Below are 18,258 nucleotides of genomic sequence, written 5' to 3'. Positions count from 1 at the left end.
GCTATCCGTAACTCGGAAGTTCATTCTCGTGCGCCTCTCATTATGCAGTCGCCAATGATTGCTTATCTCTTAGAATAAGCGTGCATTCTGAAGTCACGCTGACATTATGCGTACTGGTGTGAACAAAAGAAAAAAAACGATTTAATTAGCATTAGGTTGTTCGTATTTCAGTTGTATGACTCTACACATAGGACAGCAGGAAAAATGAAATGTAGATCTGAACATCTAGCTTATACGGCGGAGATTGCGTAATTGAAGAAAAAAAAAGAATAGAAGCATTCAGACCATTGGCAACGGTGTCGGTCTTGTCGTCAATCTTCTGCTCCCACGAGACGACGATTACATCATCACGCACGAAGGACGGCACGTGACATCGAAGAACGGCCGTGTTTCCGGCGATGGTGAATTCGTCGTACACTTGCACTTCGTAGTATTGCTCCACAACTGCGTACAAGAAAAAAAAAAGAGAGAAAAAGAACAGACGAGATAATGGAGCACGCGTTGACGCAGTCTTCTATCGCCACATTTTGCGAGAAGGTATAGCGGCATGTAAATCTCGAGTTAGAAGCTAACTCGCCTCTTTGGTAAAATACTTACGGTCTGAGGAAGATTGGATAGAATATACCAAAATTACCGCTTTCTTGCAAAGCACATTTTTTTCAACGCGGCCGGCGTTGACGAAGTAACATGATTGTGAGGAGGTGTTAATGCGATAAAAAGGGTGGCTGCCACTACATCACCTAAACACACACATGCGCGGTATCTCTGCGTGCTGAAATGCACGAACAAGCATAAATGTTTGTGCTTGCGATACTTAACACGCGGCACAATTTATCCTAATATACAGTGCACAATTTAGGCACTATAATTGACATTCAAAAGTGGCAGTGCAAATAATATTTTTTGGCAATGTAAATGAGTTCTGCGGAATCCCGCAAGGTGGCGGAAGGGTTATGAAAGAAGACGATCACTCGTTTGTAGCACCAAGCCACAAGGAAATCCATAACAATTTCTCAGGAACAAAGCCTCTTAGTTGCCGAAAAATTCGTTCTTGGTTTGAACCCCGGACCAGGACGAATTTTACGGCAACTAAGAAGCCTTCTTTCTGAGAAATCCGTATGGACTTGCTCGTGGCTTCATGCTACAAACGGGTGGTTGTCTATTGTCATAATATTTCTGAGGTTTGCTTTTGCACGCTACATGTGGCAGTTACCATGCCTAAGAATTCGATACGCAACCAACTTAACGCATGAGCACGTAGCCTCAGGTAATGGAAAACAACATGTAACCACTACCTATATCAGAATTTGAATGGCGCAGGCTGAGAACGCATGTCGGAACAGATTCTCTCAGCCTGATGCATCTCAAGGAGCACCTCTGAGGAGTAAAGTCACACCTTATGATACACCGCCAGAAACAACGATCTGAACAGTTTAGCTCCGTGCGTTTGATTCAACTGGGCCCAACTGAAGCGCGTGTGCCAACGGTCTATGGATATTCCATTTATATATAAAAGATTCGCTAGCCTGAAAACATTCGAGAGGTGAAAAAGAAGAAATCAGCAACAAAAGCCAATATGCCATTTGCTTGTATTTATTCTATCACCTCAGCGCAATATTTTCATTCATATCTCTGTCTGTCAGAATTGAGTTGACTGTTGGAGTAAAAGCATGCTACGTTAAGATACCTGAGCCCGTCTTGTGATTCTGTGTACTAGCGTGAGCTACAGTGCAGGTGAACCTATACTGTGTGACGCAACAGTCGAACCAAGATATACACGAACCTGCCCGCACGCGCACTTCCGTGCTCAGGATGGCTCCGAAAACGTTTTCTGCTCTGCATCGGTATGTGGCACCGTGCGCTTCCTGGCGAAACTGCGACGCTGCGAAGGGTGGAAATCGTAGCGTGCCGTTTGGAAGGAGCATCAAGAGTCCTTGAAGGGGCTCCACTTCGACACCCTCGCGCAACCACGTGACCCTCGGTTGAGGCTGGCCAACGACAGCGCAGTTTAGCGATGCCCCCGTCGTGTTGGAGAAGCGCAGCTCCGATACCAGGGGTTCCAGAAGTCGAGGACCCAAGCCCTGTGGACTGCTCCGAACGGGATGTGCTGCGTAGCATCAAATAGAGAAAGGAGACGAGACGTCTTAGTTGACACATCGCGATCACAAATCGTATTCTATTCGTAAAACAACTGACGGCTCAACAACTACACTAGTCAATATTGTCGGCATGTACGATCGGTGTGGTAGAACGTTATGCGTGCAATCAGATACATTAAAAATGTGCTTGCCGGGATAGTTTTACAAATAATCCTGAGAGCTGGATGATTATGTATGTATTTTTTTTATCCCGTGGCCCCAGCACTACTAACAATGATCACTCAGTCGCAGCTCCATTAGATGTTAGTGGCAATGTTATTGAAGTAATGTACTCACAGCCGTAGCTCGAAATCTTGGTAACAGTTTCCTCTCACTCAAACAGGTGAAACCAGTGTAAAGAAGTATAGAGAAAACAGTATAGACCCAGCGCCCATAGAGAAGTTAAGAAAATGACAAGCCTCCCTGCTTCAAGTGAGCAAGACTTGCTTCGGGTGTTTTTCCTGTGGCGAGCAATTCTTACTTGTTCAGGAGCAAGCATGACTTTCTCAGTGACGTAAGTCGAGCTATAGGATATTCAACATTCGTTCCCCGTATCAGCTTCCATAGGCTCCAGCGTTTAAGCACCGTTAGACGCTTGCAAAACTACGGAGTGAGCGCCATTTTTTAATTTTTACCTAAACATAGATATGATGTGGGAGCCAAACATTAAGCAGTATCTCAGAAAAAGAAACCTCTGTCACTGATATTAAAATACACAATACCACGCTTGTTTTCGCACAGCTGTGGTGCCACCGTGGCCAAGAATACGCAATGCGGGACGGTGTGCATTGCATCAAATTGCGTTGAACTCTTATGTGATCACGATGAATTAAAGGTCAGAGGGGCTCATATCACCGCTCCAAGTTTTAAATGCGAATGCATTTCTTAGTCGGGGGTTGTCATGCGTCCCTGGCCGGCGTGCGCATAGATCTCTCCACGCGCGCTCCTCCTCGCCCCTAGCAACAGCTGCGCCGCGCCTAGCAACCGGAGCAGGTGGTGAGCGGGGGAGGATAAGGGGTAGGAGGAGCGCGCGGGCGTGTGATGGCGCTCGCATCGCGGAGCAGCGCAGGGTAAGGGAGAGGAGGAGTGTACCTAAAGTCCCTGAAACTTCGTAAAGTAGCGACATACGTGCATAAAAGCGCGCCTCCTCTCTTTTCTCCCTCCTCTGCCCTTTCCGAGGCTGACGCCGCGTCGGCATTGGCCAACTGCCGTCACGTGGAACAGCGCGCAGCGTTCGTTTTACAGTCGCTCGCGACTGCCATCTTTGCTCTCGAAGTGCGGGCTCGCTGGCTCTCAGCGCACGTGTTCTATGGATACTCACTTTCCATTCCGCGTGCGTTGTGCTCTGAGATACCTTGCACACAAGACCAACGTTGCGGTTGGTTGCCATGGGCTTCTGCTGCGCTTTCGGATGCCGAAACAAATAAAGCGAAGGCAAAAACAGTCCGGGAAGCTCAACGAGTTGCGAAGGAAGACTTGGTTACACCGAACCGGAAGATGGAACTTTCGGCCGACGTTTTCGACGCGACTATGCGAGGTAAGTCGCTATCCTCGTACTCGTTGAGGTTCGCGCAAATCACTGCGTGCTATAACACCGGACAGGTCTCAGGTAATTGTGCAGTACGTCGCTATTCATCACACGTCTTTTTGCTGCTTCTCAGTGTTTTTTTTTTCAAGAATATATGGTTAGAGAGAGAGAGAGAGAGAGAGAGAGAGAAGATTCTTTAATGAAATGCCCGGAGAGGTTAGCCTGGTTTGTCGCCTGGCTTGCTACTCCAGGTGTCGGGTGATTATGGTATGATTTTCTGCTTGACGTGATGCGCCTACTGGTTTGAGTTTGCGGTATTGGTTTGTGCGCCTAGCATGGCACGCCGACTACGGAGGCACGTCGACTGACGATCGAAAATGTGATTGCGAAACTTCAGAGATTCGGCGGAGTTCTTTTGAAGAAACAAAGCTGCAGTGTGAAAGCTCACATTAGGAGTGGTACTCTCTGTTTGTTTTTGTTGCGTGCTCGTTTCTTTTTTTTTTTCTTGGAGCAAATAGCTTTCTCTGGCTCTTTTACGTCGACAGATCCGCCGGTGGACTTGCGATAGAAGGCAAAGCGTGCGTGCCCAACCGAATCGCAAGGTGCGTTCATCGTTTAGGAACCTCACGTACACGTGTTATTTAGCGCGAAGGTTTGCGTGCCATTTCGTGTGGAGATTTATATCCGCGAGTGGCTTTGCGCCGCGGTGGAGCAGAGGTTATGGTGCTCGGCTGCTGAGCCGAAGGTCGCGACCGACCGCGGCGGTCACATTTCGATGGAGGCGAATAGCTTGAGGCCAGTGTGCCGTGCGATGTCAATGCTCGTTAAAGAACATCAGATGGTCAAAATTTCCCGAGCCCTCCACTACGGCGTCTCTCATAATCATATCGTGGTATTGAAACGTAAAACCCCAGATGATATTATTATCCGCGAGTGGAGCTCTCGCGAAGGAAACGTTTACGATGGCAGCTGGCTAGTTTATTCGTTCGCTTGCTCGTTCATTACGCAGCGAGTATAGTTCGTAGGTCAAGTACGTCTACGAGGCGCACTTGCGCACTATGGTTGTTGCGTCTAATATATATGTCTTAACGAATCAACCAACGCTGTCTAAATGTATCGACTGGAAATGATGTACGCAATTCTGGCGCATTCTTCTTTCAATGCTCCGAGCTGCTGCTTGCACTGACAGTCATTTTCTAAATAAATAATAGTCGCCACTCTTTAACTAGCATAATACCGCCAACACCCATTGCCCATGTGTTTCTTGCACTCTAAAAACTGTCCGCACCCTTTGTGGAGTCTTCTTGCTCCTCACCAATAACCGTCCTCCGGCTAGTTTGCGCTTCCTTTCTTGAAAACTCGGCACTCGCCACTTTCCTATCAAGGTGCTGTTTAATAACACGCACGCCATTCGTGACCTGGAAGTACGGCGCGCCCGGCGATAATGCAAGGAAAGACACGCGAAATTGATGGTTATTGTTTCGGGACAGGAATACGCCTCATAGCAGGGAGAGATTTGGTGAAAAAAAAAAAAAAAAACAAGCGAGCCAGATGCTGGATATCGTTTTGTGGGAAAGAGATGCCTCAAATACGCGCTTTTGTATTGCAGTGTACAGTGCGACATAATACAGGCACGTATAGCGGCGTTAACTATATTTACCCAACCGATACTTCGGAAGGGCTACCTCTAGTGCGTACTGGCAGCCTCAGTACGTCATTGGTATGCGCGGCGAATTCGCCTCGCGAGGACGACGTGTACAATGTATCAGTTTCAGAAGGCTTCATGTAGAGCGGGACATTAACGTTAAACATTACACATGTCCTTTACAACCGTGTCCTAACATCTCCTTAACAGCATATAATTAAAAAAAATGAATACCAAGAGCTAGACGGCTAGTGCGAATGCTTAAAGTGCGCCGCCTGGCAAGCGCGCGCTCTCTTTGCGAAGCGTCGTCTGCTACGCAGGAGCAAGGTAGGTGGCGCCATGCTCGAAAAGAGAGTGCGAAGGAGAGGAGAACGAGGAGGAACGCAAGCGGAGGATGAAAGTGTCGCTACTTTACGAAGTTTCAGGGGTTTTAAGTGTACCCGGCGAGGGCGCTCGCATCGCGGAGCGAGCTCCGCGATGCGAGTACGGGAACTGATATCGCACGCCGTTGCCACGTCTCCCGTTCGAGACGCGTCTCCGTACAAGGACCAATGATGTTGACTGCTTGCCTGTGTCGTGCTAGGAACACGAGAAACAGCGACCCAGCTTTACATACTTTTTTCCGGATCTCCGTCTATGATAGACTCTGGCTATAACAGCCTGAAAACAAGTGTTTTCGATGGAACGCAATGGTTACGAAATTGCGAAGTGTATGTTTTTCAACAATCCTGCTGGTTTGGGCAGGTAGTTGCATTGAATGTGAAAGCGATCTGTTTCGCTTGTTGACTTATCGGATAGGGAGGTGACAATGAACTTGATCGAGTGGCATTTTTGGTTCTAGTAGTTATTAACAAAATTATGATAGGTTGGAGATCGTTTTTGATAGTTCGCACACTATTCACGCAGCATTTTATGCTTAATTTGTTACGACGACTTGCTACTTGCAATGCGTTCCAGTTAATTCGTGCATTTAGAACACTGCTTATACACGTTCCACAAGAAATCGAAACACATTACGGAAAGTTCATCTTCTGTTGTGAATCTGCGGCCGACCTCTAAGCAAGCATTTACTTAAGTTCTGTTGCTTAAGTTCTAACCAGAACTCAGAAATTGATTTAAGCTGTATTTTCATAGACGCGTTCGCCCCGAAGTAGCGCGGCTATAAATAAAGCTACAAGCAAGGTGTGCAACGAAGAATGAAGGAAAAAAAACAGAGTAACACTTGGCTAGGAAGTGCGTCAAGGGGGATGAAGTAGTTCGCGACTGAAGAAAGTTAAAAAAAAACCAAGCAACGCATCTTGAGGCCCCCTGGGTTCAGCAGTGAGCACAACGGCGCTCTCTGGCCCATCAGCACAGCTTGCTCCTTTGGAGACTATGAAAGGGGTTCGTGAACTTTACGTTGTTCGCTTGGTATAAACGAGTTGTGGGTTAGTTTAAGTCCCGTGAAAGGCGAAGTTCACGCGGCCCATCATGCGAGCCATTAATCATCCTGGCCAAGCTTTCTTGAAATCTGGCCAGTACACCACGCCCCTGACAGCAAAGAACAGTAAGAGTAGAGCGTTCGTGCAAGGATGAAAATTTTGGATACGCCGTCGGACAGATCAGCTTGTGACGCGACGAGGGTAGGCGTATGTTTTGTCGACAGCCGCGAAAACGAGGGCACCTTCAGTTGCTCTCTTCAGCATAGCTGCAATATGGTTCATTTGCACAGAAGTTAAGGACACATATATCTGATCAATGTAAGCTGCTATGAAAGGGAGTAGTCTTAAATCATGTGGTTGTTTCAGAAATTGGTAGCTAAACTCGGATCTATGGAGATAGGGATTAAATGTTTACTAGATTGAAATAAAGAGATACAAGCCCGAAGAACACGTCTAGTCCGGTGCTGCATATCTGGAAGATGACGAAGAAACAAACGCAGGACACAGAAGAAGGCGAATACATTTCCAGTATGCAGAGCAAATTGCGCAGTCATGTGGCACTGCACGCTTGAGAGTCGCACGTTTCGCGACCAACGTGAAGTGCAATCCGCGCCTATCGTAAATGACCGACATCGATTTCGGTGCCGAGCCAAGCTCACCTTCGCGAAGTGCCATGGAACGGTCTCAGCCGCCTAGGCTGCAGTGTGTCTGGTACCGATTCGCGCGAATTATTTTGAATGTAATATTAACTTCGAGAGGGATCGCCAGCGCGTGCCGTCCAAAGACGGAATATATGAATCGATGGGAGGATATCGGAGGAGGGCATCTTATAGATTTGGTAGTTGTTCCCGACATCTCCCGAAAAGGTTACACACAGGTTAGCAGTGTCTATGCCTGCCGAGGAGGATATCGTGAACCTGAGCTGAAACAAAAAAGAACATAAGTATTGCAGCGCCACTGCCTTGCTGGCATTACAGCGCAGCCTTGGGCTGTGTTGCGAGTGTTCAACCTATCCATCTCTCATATTCCGCCACGAAAGATGGCTCGATTACTGTGGCGCAAACTGAATGACCGCAGAGACCACAAATTCGAATTATCCTTTCATTGCCAGCCTACGTTTTGCTTTGTGGCGTCAGAGTTCAAAGCGAGAGAAAATTTATTGTTGCATTCTTGTTGATTTCACTGAAATCCCGCCGAATTTTGGCTTGTCTAATCAAATTTTGATTGACTTCCCGTTCAGAGCAGATTTCCTGCCTTGTTTCTAATAGGGCGACGAACAGATGTATGTCGTGTATGTGGTGCCTACAAAACTGGCCGTGCATTAGCGAAACGCCAAGTAACAAGAGGTGGAACACCAGCGCTTCATCTAGTCTATTATTTCTCCGCTGGCGAAGTTTCACACTCACTCGGTGTGAATGCGAGTTATTTCATATTTGCAACTATATCGCGGTTGGGTGCTTTCTCTGGTCGCTTGGTCGATGCGGGCCGCACACATTTTAACGACCGCTCTGCACATTTGTTCCAATCTCCGAACTCATCTCTTTTATTCTTTTATTCGCTTACTCATTTCAATATGGCGCTGCGCTAGGCTCCCTTGTTGGCTCAAGGAAACATCACCATTTGTTCTAATCCATTGCTCCCCTACCCCGTTTTCAAAGGTATGTGTTTATATGTACCGACTCAACAACAAAACTGTACGTCCTTGCATCCGACCGTCTGTCCGTCTCTCTGTCACGTTTCTTTTATCCAGTCTTCTCAATACAACATCTTAAAGAAATATGACTAAAACGTGTAGCCTACATTGGTAGACATGATAGATTAACATTCCTTCAGTGCTGCCTATTCATCGAACACATTGATCCCGACAAAACCTCCAGGCAGGAGGTTTTGTTTGAGATCGATAGACATCACGTATGTAACAGGCACGTTATACAAAGTTCTCCCTACTGCTTCCGTCTTACCGTCAGCGTGCGTGACTAACAAACGCGTCTTCCATAAACTACCGAGGCCACAAAATACAGTGCTTTCAAATGATATTGCGTGTTCATTTTGTACTAGTTAGTATATACGCTAAAAGGTTCTATGGGTAGGTCGTTTCTGAGGCTTCTTTGCAGCACACTCCAGAAGAGCATCGGATGCGAACTCTCAATAAATGTAGGCTCAATGTTTTTCGGCTTATCGTGCAACAAACCGAATCTTTTCTAAGGCACCGATAGACCTTTTTCAGCAAGCCAAGTATTGACTGGTATGGTATGTCACGTAAGAAAAATCACTGTGCAGCAATGAAGTATAAAACCAGACAATGTTTTTTCGTGGGACTGGATTTAGAACACAGGCCCGTATGCTCCGAAGGCAAGTGTAGTAAAAACTGGGCTACACACATATTGATATATCTGAACCTTATGAATGCGTTTTACACGTGGTGCAAGGAAAATGTGAAAATAGAGCAATTTCTATGAAGGCTTCGTTGAATTTTTGTGGCAGCGAAATAAAAGCCCCCTGCATGATACAGTAAACTCTCACTTGTACGAACGTCGGTTTAACGAATATTTCAGAATAACGAACTTTTACAAAATCCCCGGCGATTTTCTTATGCATTCTATGCAAAAATCTTTCAGTTAAACGAATTTCAGAATAGTGAATTTTTCAGTTGAACGAACTTGGTCCGCGGACCCAGGCTCATTTTTTAAATCAATTCAACGAAGTTTTGTGCACTGCAGCACTGGCATAGCCGATGCGAGCCGCCACTAAATCGCCCATCCATCGGCGGCAGGTTCAAATCCTGTAACTCTAGCCGAGGCGGTAGAGTATGTTAGAAAGTTGCGAGACTTCGTGTCTCAGCAACAAGCTGTGCCAGAGGCAGTGCACAGAAACGTAGACTCTCTGGAAAGCTTTGTCTCTTCTTGCGCTTTAAGGGCACCAGTCCAAATGAAAATTACAGATTTCTTTTCAAAATAAATTGCATTTCACACTTTTGACTCTAATGTCTGCTGTGCCCAATGCTGTTCCATATTCTAGTGAATATTCAGTTTAGGGAACTTTCAGTTAAGTGAACTATTTCCTTGGGTCCCTTGAAGTTCACTCAATTGAGAGTTCACTGTAATATGTAGAGATGACATGGACGATTGTACGCTTCAGGAAAATCCCACTTAGCAACAATTTGACGCCAAACACGTGTTTTGGTGGTCGTGGGATGCGCCTTCCATGGGGCCGTCCCAGATGTTGAGGATCGCTAGAAAGAAGTTGAAAGATGCTATGCCGATGGCGGCCGAAAACAACATTTTCTAAGGAAGGCTGTGACTTACAATAAAACTCTACGCCTACGCATCCCTTAGACAACATTTCTTTTTTTTTATTGCGATAGCAATGATATGGACACACTCAGTGGATTTTTACCGTCGCCGTTGCCGTCATGTCCCGGATATGTATATGTACATACACACACACACACACACACGCACACGCACACGCACACACACACACACACACACACACACACACACACACACACACATATATATATATATATATATATATATATATATATATATATGTATGAGACCCCTCACTGCCCACAGCGTTGCGTTAGACAACTGAACCTCACGTGATGCATGCGCGGCGAAATAGCGGTGAGCTATCTATATGCACCATTTACCGCTTTTGGTACGCAGATCTCGGAGGAGCTGGGGCGTGTTTTCTATCACGCAACGCTCCTATATTATCCTTTCAATTTGAAAACTGCCCTTGATACGCGCACGACAAAGTGGCCCCTTTCTGTATCCACTCGCGATGTGGAACGAAAAAGAAAATAACACGGGGCACGCCTTGCGTCAGATGCCCCCGTGTAGCAGGAGACGCAGAGGGTCACTCAGCGCGCCGCAGTTTAAAAGTGAAAGAAATATCTAAGAGCGTCTGATTCACCATTGTCGGCGCTTGCAGCGCGTTTCTAAAGCACAAAGACGTAACAACTGTGACAGTTCTTAGTTCCCACCAGGGTGTCGGAACGAAATGTTTTTCGTTTCGGTTTTAGTTTCGTTCCACCGCAAAAAGTTCCGTTCCGTTTCTGTTCCGGAACGAAAAAAAAAAAATGTTCCGTAATGGTTCGTAACGGTATTTTTTATGGAAAAATTTGAAGTTAAAGTAATCATAACGAACATTGGATTTGTGATGTAGATACTTGCCCTCCTCTTAGAAAAGTGGGACAAAGGTAAAATACGTTCTTCAGAGGAGCGGAAGTAACTGTACCACGAATTTCTACCAACTAGTACAAACCAGTATTAATTTCAAAGTCATAGTATTTATTTTCTCAAAAGACAAATACGAATTTTTTAGTGGGCTCAATGCTTTGTGTCAAGGGAGTGAGCACGATCTCAGAAGCAGCACGTCATTGAGTGTGCTCTCTGATGTGCGAGACCGCTGTTCTGAAAAAGAGATCGCCAGGCCTGCGCGACACACGCAGCACAGTCACAACGAAAGCTGGAAGAGCGGACTTTGTAGAGCCCGCTGGAGAGTCTCTTGGGGCAATAATACAAGTACACATGCAAGGTACCCACTACGCCATAAATCATCCCAATTCTTCTGAAGTAGAGAAGTTCCCATTATGCCATATTTCGTCATTCTTCGGAGTCTCGTGGTACACGCTACACATCTGTAAGGCATTATGCGCACTTTGCGCTGTGACTGATGATGATAAAGAATTATGACTGAGCACTTTGCAGTGGGTTGGAAGCAGTGTGGCGGAATGGGTGCCTCCATTCCATTTCAATTCCATTGCGGGGAATTAGAACTTGCCGCAATTCCATTCCTTTCCATTCCTCGGAATGAAAAAACTTAGCCCATTCGCACTCCGGAATGGCCGGGCAGTTCAATTCCATCAATGTAATTCCTCCACGTAAGAAAGGCATCTTGATAGTTTTATTCAGTTAAGAATGAACGACCCATAAAGCTGATGCCATCAGATGCATTAAGAACTGCAAGAGTACGCAAAACAGGTTACCAAGGTCGAGGGATAGTAGCTTGCTTACGTATCTCGTGCAGTACAACCACCCTACTGATTCCCATACGGGCAGTTCTCCCGCTACCTATAGTATTTGCATGGTCAGCATGTTTGAACGAATGGTGGTGTTTTATTATTGTTTATGCTTAAATGTGTTAATGCTAAAATGACGACGTAGCGTATTTTTATGCTGACAGAAGTAGTATTCAAGAAGGCTAAGCAGTTTTGCCACACGTCTGGAGCGGTTGTGAATATGGAGAAAAATAAGATTTGGTTAATGAGGAATAAGACCCTCTAGATCTGCTGGTATTAGTTGGAACAGTGCACCGCTCGGGCACCTTGTGCCTTTGTATCGAATACGGAACACTGGGCCGCACTGCTCGTCAGCACTCACGCTTGTCAAGCGCTCCTCGCAAGCATAGAAGCACTGGCGTGGCACTGTGGTGGAAGACCCGACTGCCACGCAGGGGGCGAGGGTTGAAATTCCATCCGATCCTAGAAATTTGTTTCTCACTTTTTTTTTTATATCACGCGATAGCGGTCACGGACACCGGTGGCGGTGGACAACTATGGCGCCAAAATAAGCTGTTGTGATCTCATAACAGCTTTCGCTGTAACAAACTTCAGCGCCGAAAATGCCCTCTCTACGCTGGCCTGCGTGACAGGCGCGCGAAAATCCACTTGGGTTAATATAAACATCTCTGGTTGCCACTGTTTTCGTTTTTCGCACAATTTCAACATATCTTTGCTTTGGAATTCCTGCCCGAGGTACGCGCTAATACCATACCCTGAGATATGCTCACATTGCACGAGCTCAGTTGCTCCGGATTGCGAAGTTTTCTCGTGAACCGAAAAACGATTGAAAAAATTTCGTTTTCACTCCGGAACGAAATACAGTAAACTCTCACTTGTACGAACGTCGGTTTAACGAATATTTCAGAATAACGAACTTTTACAAAATCCCCGGCGATTTTCTTATGCATTCTATGCAAAAATCTTTCAGTTAAACGAATTTCAGAATAGTGAATTTTTCAGTTGAACGAACTTGGTCCGCGGACCCAGGCTCATTTTTTAAATCAATTCAACGAAGTTTTGTGCACTGCAGCACTGGCATAGCCGATGCGAGCCGCCACTAAATCGCCCATCCATCGGCGGCAGGTTCAAATCCTGTAACTCTAGCCGAGGCGGTAGAGTATGTTAGAAAGTTGCGAGACTTCGTGTCTCAGCAACAAGCTGTGCCAGAGGCAGTGCACAGAAACGTAGACTCTCTGGAAAGCTTTGTCTCTTCTTGCGCTTTAAGGGCACCAGTCCAAATGAAAATTACAGATTTCTTTTCAAAATAAATTGCATTTCACACTTTTGACTCTAATGTCTGCTGTGCCCAATGCTGTTCCATATTCTAGTGAATATTCAGTTTAGGGAACTTTCAGTTAAGTGAACTATTTCCTTGGGTCCCTTGAAGTTCACTCAATTGAGAGTTCACTGTAATAGATAAAGTTTCTGTTATGTTTTCGTTCCGGTCCAAAATACGTTTTTTTTTCGTTTTTCGTTTTCTGTTTTCGTTCCGTTCCGACACCCTGGTTCCCACTGGTCCTGTGTGCATTCTTTTCGGGCGTCCTTCTTTGTGCTTCAGCGGCGTGCTGCGAGTATCGAGCTGCTTGTCGTTCCTCGTGTGACATTCCACTTTCTTGCTATCGCATTCATTGCTTCGCCCTTGGAGCGAAACTGTGACTTTTAGATGCGAAAGAATCTTATGCTCGGGGCAGTGTCCATTCTGCGGCGTCCGCACCCATACTGCGCATGCACCCCCTTTCCCCCTCTCCTCGCGTGAGCGCGAGGAGGTGGGAGGAGGTGGCGTGAGCGCTGCCTCCGCTTCGTTTCTCCTCTCCCGTTTCTCTTTCTCCGCCACAGCTGTGCACTCGTATATAATGCGGCGAGCGCTCGCTCCCGTTGCACTCACCTTCGCAACGGCGCTGTGGGCGCTTGCGAACCTGAACCTAAATAGCAACGCCGTCAAGCGTTGCACTCCCCTTGGCAACGGCGCTATGGACGCTCGCGAAGCTGAACGTAAACGGCAGCGCCGGCAAGCGAATCAAGAAGCTGCGAGGCTGCGAAAGCGCGCGTTCGCTGTGCTTTCGTCATTTTCTCTCTGGGCAACGGTGTGTGAAACGCCACGAACAACGTCAACGGCTGCGCTAGTTGCAGCGGCAGCGCCACCACCGCGGAGCAGAGGAAGGCTCGAGAAGCCGAACGTAAACGTCAGCGTCGACAAGCGGTAATTTAAACGCTTCGACAACCACCGTCTCATAAGTCATATAAGAGAAACGGAAACTCGATGCGCACCCCCGCGATGCCTTCGCAGCCCACCATGGTTGCCCGTAGGGGGAGATGATGTGTAATTTTGTAGCGTTAGCTACACTTGCCTAGCCAGAGCAGGTTTCGCGGGGGTCATCATGAGCCGTGCTGCGCATGCGCGCGCGACTCGCCGCTGCTGCTCTGCGCATTCGAGAGGGGTGACGTCGTAGCCATGGCGGCGCGCAGCTATTAGATGAGAAGTATCTTAAGGTGGAGCTCACTCCGGTGGTGGTGTGCGGCGTGACCACCCTTACTGAGCATGCGCATACCCTCTCCACACACCTCCTCTCCACTCCCCCTCACCATTCCCTCCTGTCATCTACCCACTCCCATTCCCCCTTCCACTCACCCTCTCCCTTCCCCTCTCCTCTTCCCCTCCCCCTTTCCACTTTTCCTCTGAAACGCGGGCTAGACATGCCGAAATTCTCTCCTGCGCAACGCCGCGATGAGCTCGAGTGCATGCGCGTCCCCTCCCCTTCTCTCTCCTCTCCTACGCTGCCCCCTCTCGCCCGCCTGTCGACCGCGTTCCCCGCTCGCCCTGTGAGAATTAACGGCCAGGCTAGATAGAAGACATAACGCGCGTAGCGTCGCTCTTCGCGTTCCACGACGCGAGCTCGGTAGCATGCCCAACGAATGCCAACGGAACGCAATCGTGCAAGTGCTCCGGCTTCGCATCTACTCATGGTCCCCTTTAGCGGGAGATGGTGTATTCGCCTTCGCTGTGCAGTCGCCGTCTGACAGTGCGCTGGTGCCGCTTGATAGCGCCTCTGACTGGCGTTTGCAGGTGGGTAACGCCATGGAGAAGGAGAGCGCAAATGCTGCTCAACGGCGCAGAAGAGCCGAGAAGCTTATGTCATCGGATCCCGAAGTAGTTGCCTGGCAATTAGCGCTTCAGCGTAAGAAGAATGAACAGAGGAACGCTAAACGTGCTGCGGAAAGCTAAACGTGCTGCGGAAATCTGGAAAGCTCAGAATAATCAGCTGAACCTTTGCTAACGCTACGCATATCCTGGCATAGCCGAGCTAAGCCACTGCAAATTTTTCATTGAAATGAGACGAAAACTTAGGCCCGTATTCACAAACCAACCTTATCCTTATCTTTTGCCTTCCTTACCTTTTCGACACCTTAGCGCGTTTCATAAACAAACCTTATGCGCCAATCTAGCCTTTCCTTAACCTTATCGCCGTGAAAAGGTGGCGTTCGATAAGGTAGCCCGGCAGCTACCTTAAGGCGCCACTTATGCGGCGCGCTACGGCTTATTACGCAAGAAGCTGTACAAAGTCATTAAAGAAAAGGTGACGTACGCGATCGGCGTCCATATGTGCAATTAACGCTGCGAGTACGTGCTCATGAACCGTCAAAATTCCAAGGAATAGTTCAGCGACGGTGTGTTGCTGAGCAGACTCCGCTTCTCGAAGCGAGCACTTCATGTCCCCGAGCTTGCCGCTGGAAACGAACAGTCCAATACGTGGTTTTCCCGTGCCCCCCCCCCCCCCTCCTTCAGCTGCTGGTGGCGCTCTGTTTCTTCGGCACAGGCACTTTTCAAATTGTGAACGGTGACTTGGTGGACATACGCTTGCCACACTGTCCCGCATAATAAACGTGTGAAAAAATCACTGCGCGTACGGCGCGGAAGCGAGCGTGTTTCACTGCGGTATGGGATATATTTTTTCTCACTTTTTTGCACTCACAGAGCCGCTGTACGGCCGCACGTCGCTTTTGCTGCTCTGAGCTGCTCCCACTTTCTCGTGTTGTCCTTCACTGAACACCCCGTGTTATCTCAATGCGACGCTTTCAAGTAGATGAGCAGCGCTGGATCTTCAGTAAAATTCAATTTTCGCCTTTCTGCCGCACTCAATAACAAGGCATATGTGTGATACACGCAAACATCCACACACGTACACACGCAGGCAGACGGAGAAAACGGCTCGCAACTTGGCGCGTCCGTTGGTGCCCTCGTAGAAATGAGCGCTCCGTGGCCCGGCTCATGCCGGCGCGTCTTCGACTGCCTCCGCTTGCGGCGGCGCGTCTAGGCGAGCGGACGGTTGCTATGACAACGGTAAAGCGATAACAAAGAAAAGGAGCACACGGCGCGACCAGACGATACGCGTTCTTTCCGCAACTCGCACGGTCATGCGTTCCTGCATTTGTCTTATTGTTTTGAGGAGCACATAGCTATTTTTCTTGCTAATAAACCAACAATCAGCCAGCAAAAGTTCACAGCCTCGCTCCCATGCTCGTTCCTTATCACGACAAGGCCGCCTTCCGCAAGGCTACCTTAAAACCGAATAAGGCGAGTTTCTGAAATGCACTGCGGCCTTTTCTCATCCTTACACTTTTCCCTTCCTTATAAAAGGGAGCCTTATAGCGTTAAGATAAGGTTGGTTTGTGAATACGGGCCTTAATGCTACTGTTTTTGGCGTGTGTGAGAAGCGAACGTTTAAGATGTAACGCACTTTTTCTCTGATAATTATTTTGGGTTAGGAGGTGGCAGCATAAAGGACATGAAAAAAAGACCAAGCAACTGCACCCATACTTATTTGTCCTAAGGTCGCCCCAAAGCTCACAAAGATATGGAGGCATGGTGCACGCTGTAACCTGAGCGACCATGGAGGCTTTTGAGCGTAACTTATAATAAGAGTGCCGTACTTCATTACGCGGTCGGTAGCGATCTTCAGTAGGAGGGACATTTTGCAGCTCTCGCATAGTAGAGTATGGTGCTCCAAGTCGTCTATGTCTTTATACAAAAGCGTTAAGGTGGCAGAACGCCGACTGTTCTCAACGTAAGGGACAGCTTGTCGCGCTCCTTTAGTGAGGTAGACTGAGTCGTCACTCACGTTAGTGAAATTTAATTAGTCAAATGCAGATTCCTGACAGTAAATTAGAAACGTCAACATAATTTCGAAGGAAAGAAGTGTTAATTTCAAGGGCTCGCTTTCTTTGTTACACACAATATTAATGAGAACTAACAGACCATAATGCCAAGTAAAGTATAGGGGATGTTTTTAGTAATAAATGTAAGGTAATTGTGAAGAAAGAAAAGTGGACGAAAAGATAGCTTGCCGCGGGCAGGGACCGAACCTGCGACCTTCGAATAACGCGTCCGATGCTCTACCAACTGAGCTACCGCAGCGGCCATCCCCCCGTCCACTTTATAGGGTATATGTGTGCATTTACACGTGGGAGCGTCAGTCAGCGCCGCCAGTAGCCATGGCGGCGCTGACTGACGCTCCCACGTGTAAATGCACACATATACCCTATAAAGTGGACGGGCGGATGGCCGCCGCGGTAGCTCAGTTGGTAGAGCATCGGACGCGTTATTCGAAGGTCGCAGGTTCGGTCCCTGCCCGCGGCAAGCTATCTTTTCGTCCACTTTTCTTTCTTCACAATTACCTTACATTTATTACTAAAAACATCCCCTATACTTTACTTGGCATTATGGTCTGTTAGTTCTCATTAACATAATTTCGAGTCACCTTAGGCGAATGCATGAGGAAACGTCAGTTTTTGTTGCAAGCTCCATGGTTGTTGTCTTCCCTGGGATGTTGTTGCCAGGCAGCATCGGGATAGCGTCCTTCAAGTTCCTTTTAACGTTCTTCAGCGTCTGGAATGGCCCCATGGGAGGTGCATCCCGTGACCAACGAAATGCGCGCTTGGCATCAAATGTCGGCGAAGTCTGAATTTTCTCGATGTCTAAAATCCTTCATGTCGGCTTTACAGATTGTCCTAGAGAAAATATCATTCCACCACCACGAAGCATTTCAACGAAGCCTTTATGGAAAGTGTTTTACATTTACAACTGTTTCGAACTCTCAGTACAACACATTATTATCGTCCAGATCTGTTCCGATTCGGCAAGCGTTGGTGTTTAGTCCAGTGGTACATATTCCACTGCGACCCTGACAGACGACTTGCACGCGGGATGTTACGCGAGGGCGTTTCCCAGTACACTGATCTAATCAAGCAGCGTGGGTTTGTTTCTGGCTGGCTAATCATATTTGAGGCCCTGGCTTACCTAAAGTAATTTTAAGAATACAAACCAGCCATGCGCTTGTTCACTGTGTTGACATAGTTGTAGTGTTCTGTGTCATTGCTAACACGTGTCTCTTATTGATGTTGGCGCCGCGTTAAAAAAGCGGTAGTAAAGAAAAGAAAAAGAAAAAAGGAGCGTAGCC

General features: G+C 47.5%; 1 protein-coding gene across 1 annotated transcript in view; it reads right to left on the bottom strand.

The window, feature by feature from the left end:
- The window catches only part of LOC119394947 (Down syndrome cell adhesion molecule-like protein Dscam2), a 168,577-nt gene extending 166,471 nt beyond the window's left edge, over positions 1-2,106 (bottom strand). The window contains exons 1-2 of the mRNA XM_049416027.1: positions 1,784-2,106; positions 286-444 (exon numbers count right to left, since the gene is read on the bottom strand). Coding sequence (XP_049271984.1) covers positions 286-444; positions 1,784-1,925 — 301 coding nt within the window. The 5' untranslated portion in view covers positions 1,926-2,106. The remainder of the gene's footprint in view (positions 1-285; positions 445-1,783) is intronic.
- Between the last annotated feature and the right edge of the window lie 16,152 nt (positions 2,107-18,258).

The sequence above is a fragment of the Rhipicephalus sanguineus genome, chromosome 5 (assembly GCF_013339695.2).
Source record: "Rhipicephalus sanguineus isolate Rsan-2018 chromosome 5, BIME_Rsan_1.4, whole genome shotgun sequence".
NCBI classification, from domain to species: domain Eukaryota; kingdom Metazoa; phylum Arthropoda; class Arachnida; order Ixodida; family Ixodidae; genus Rhipicephalus; species Rhipicephalus sanguineus.
This window is presented reverse-complemented; position numbering and strand designations above follow the sequence as displayed.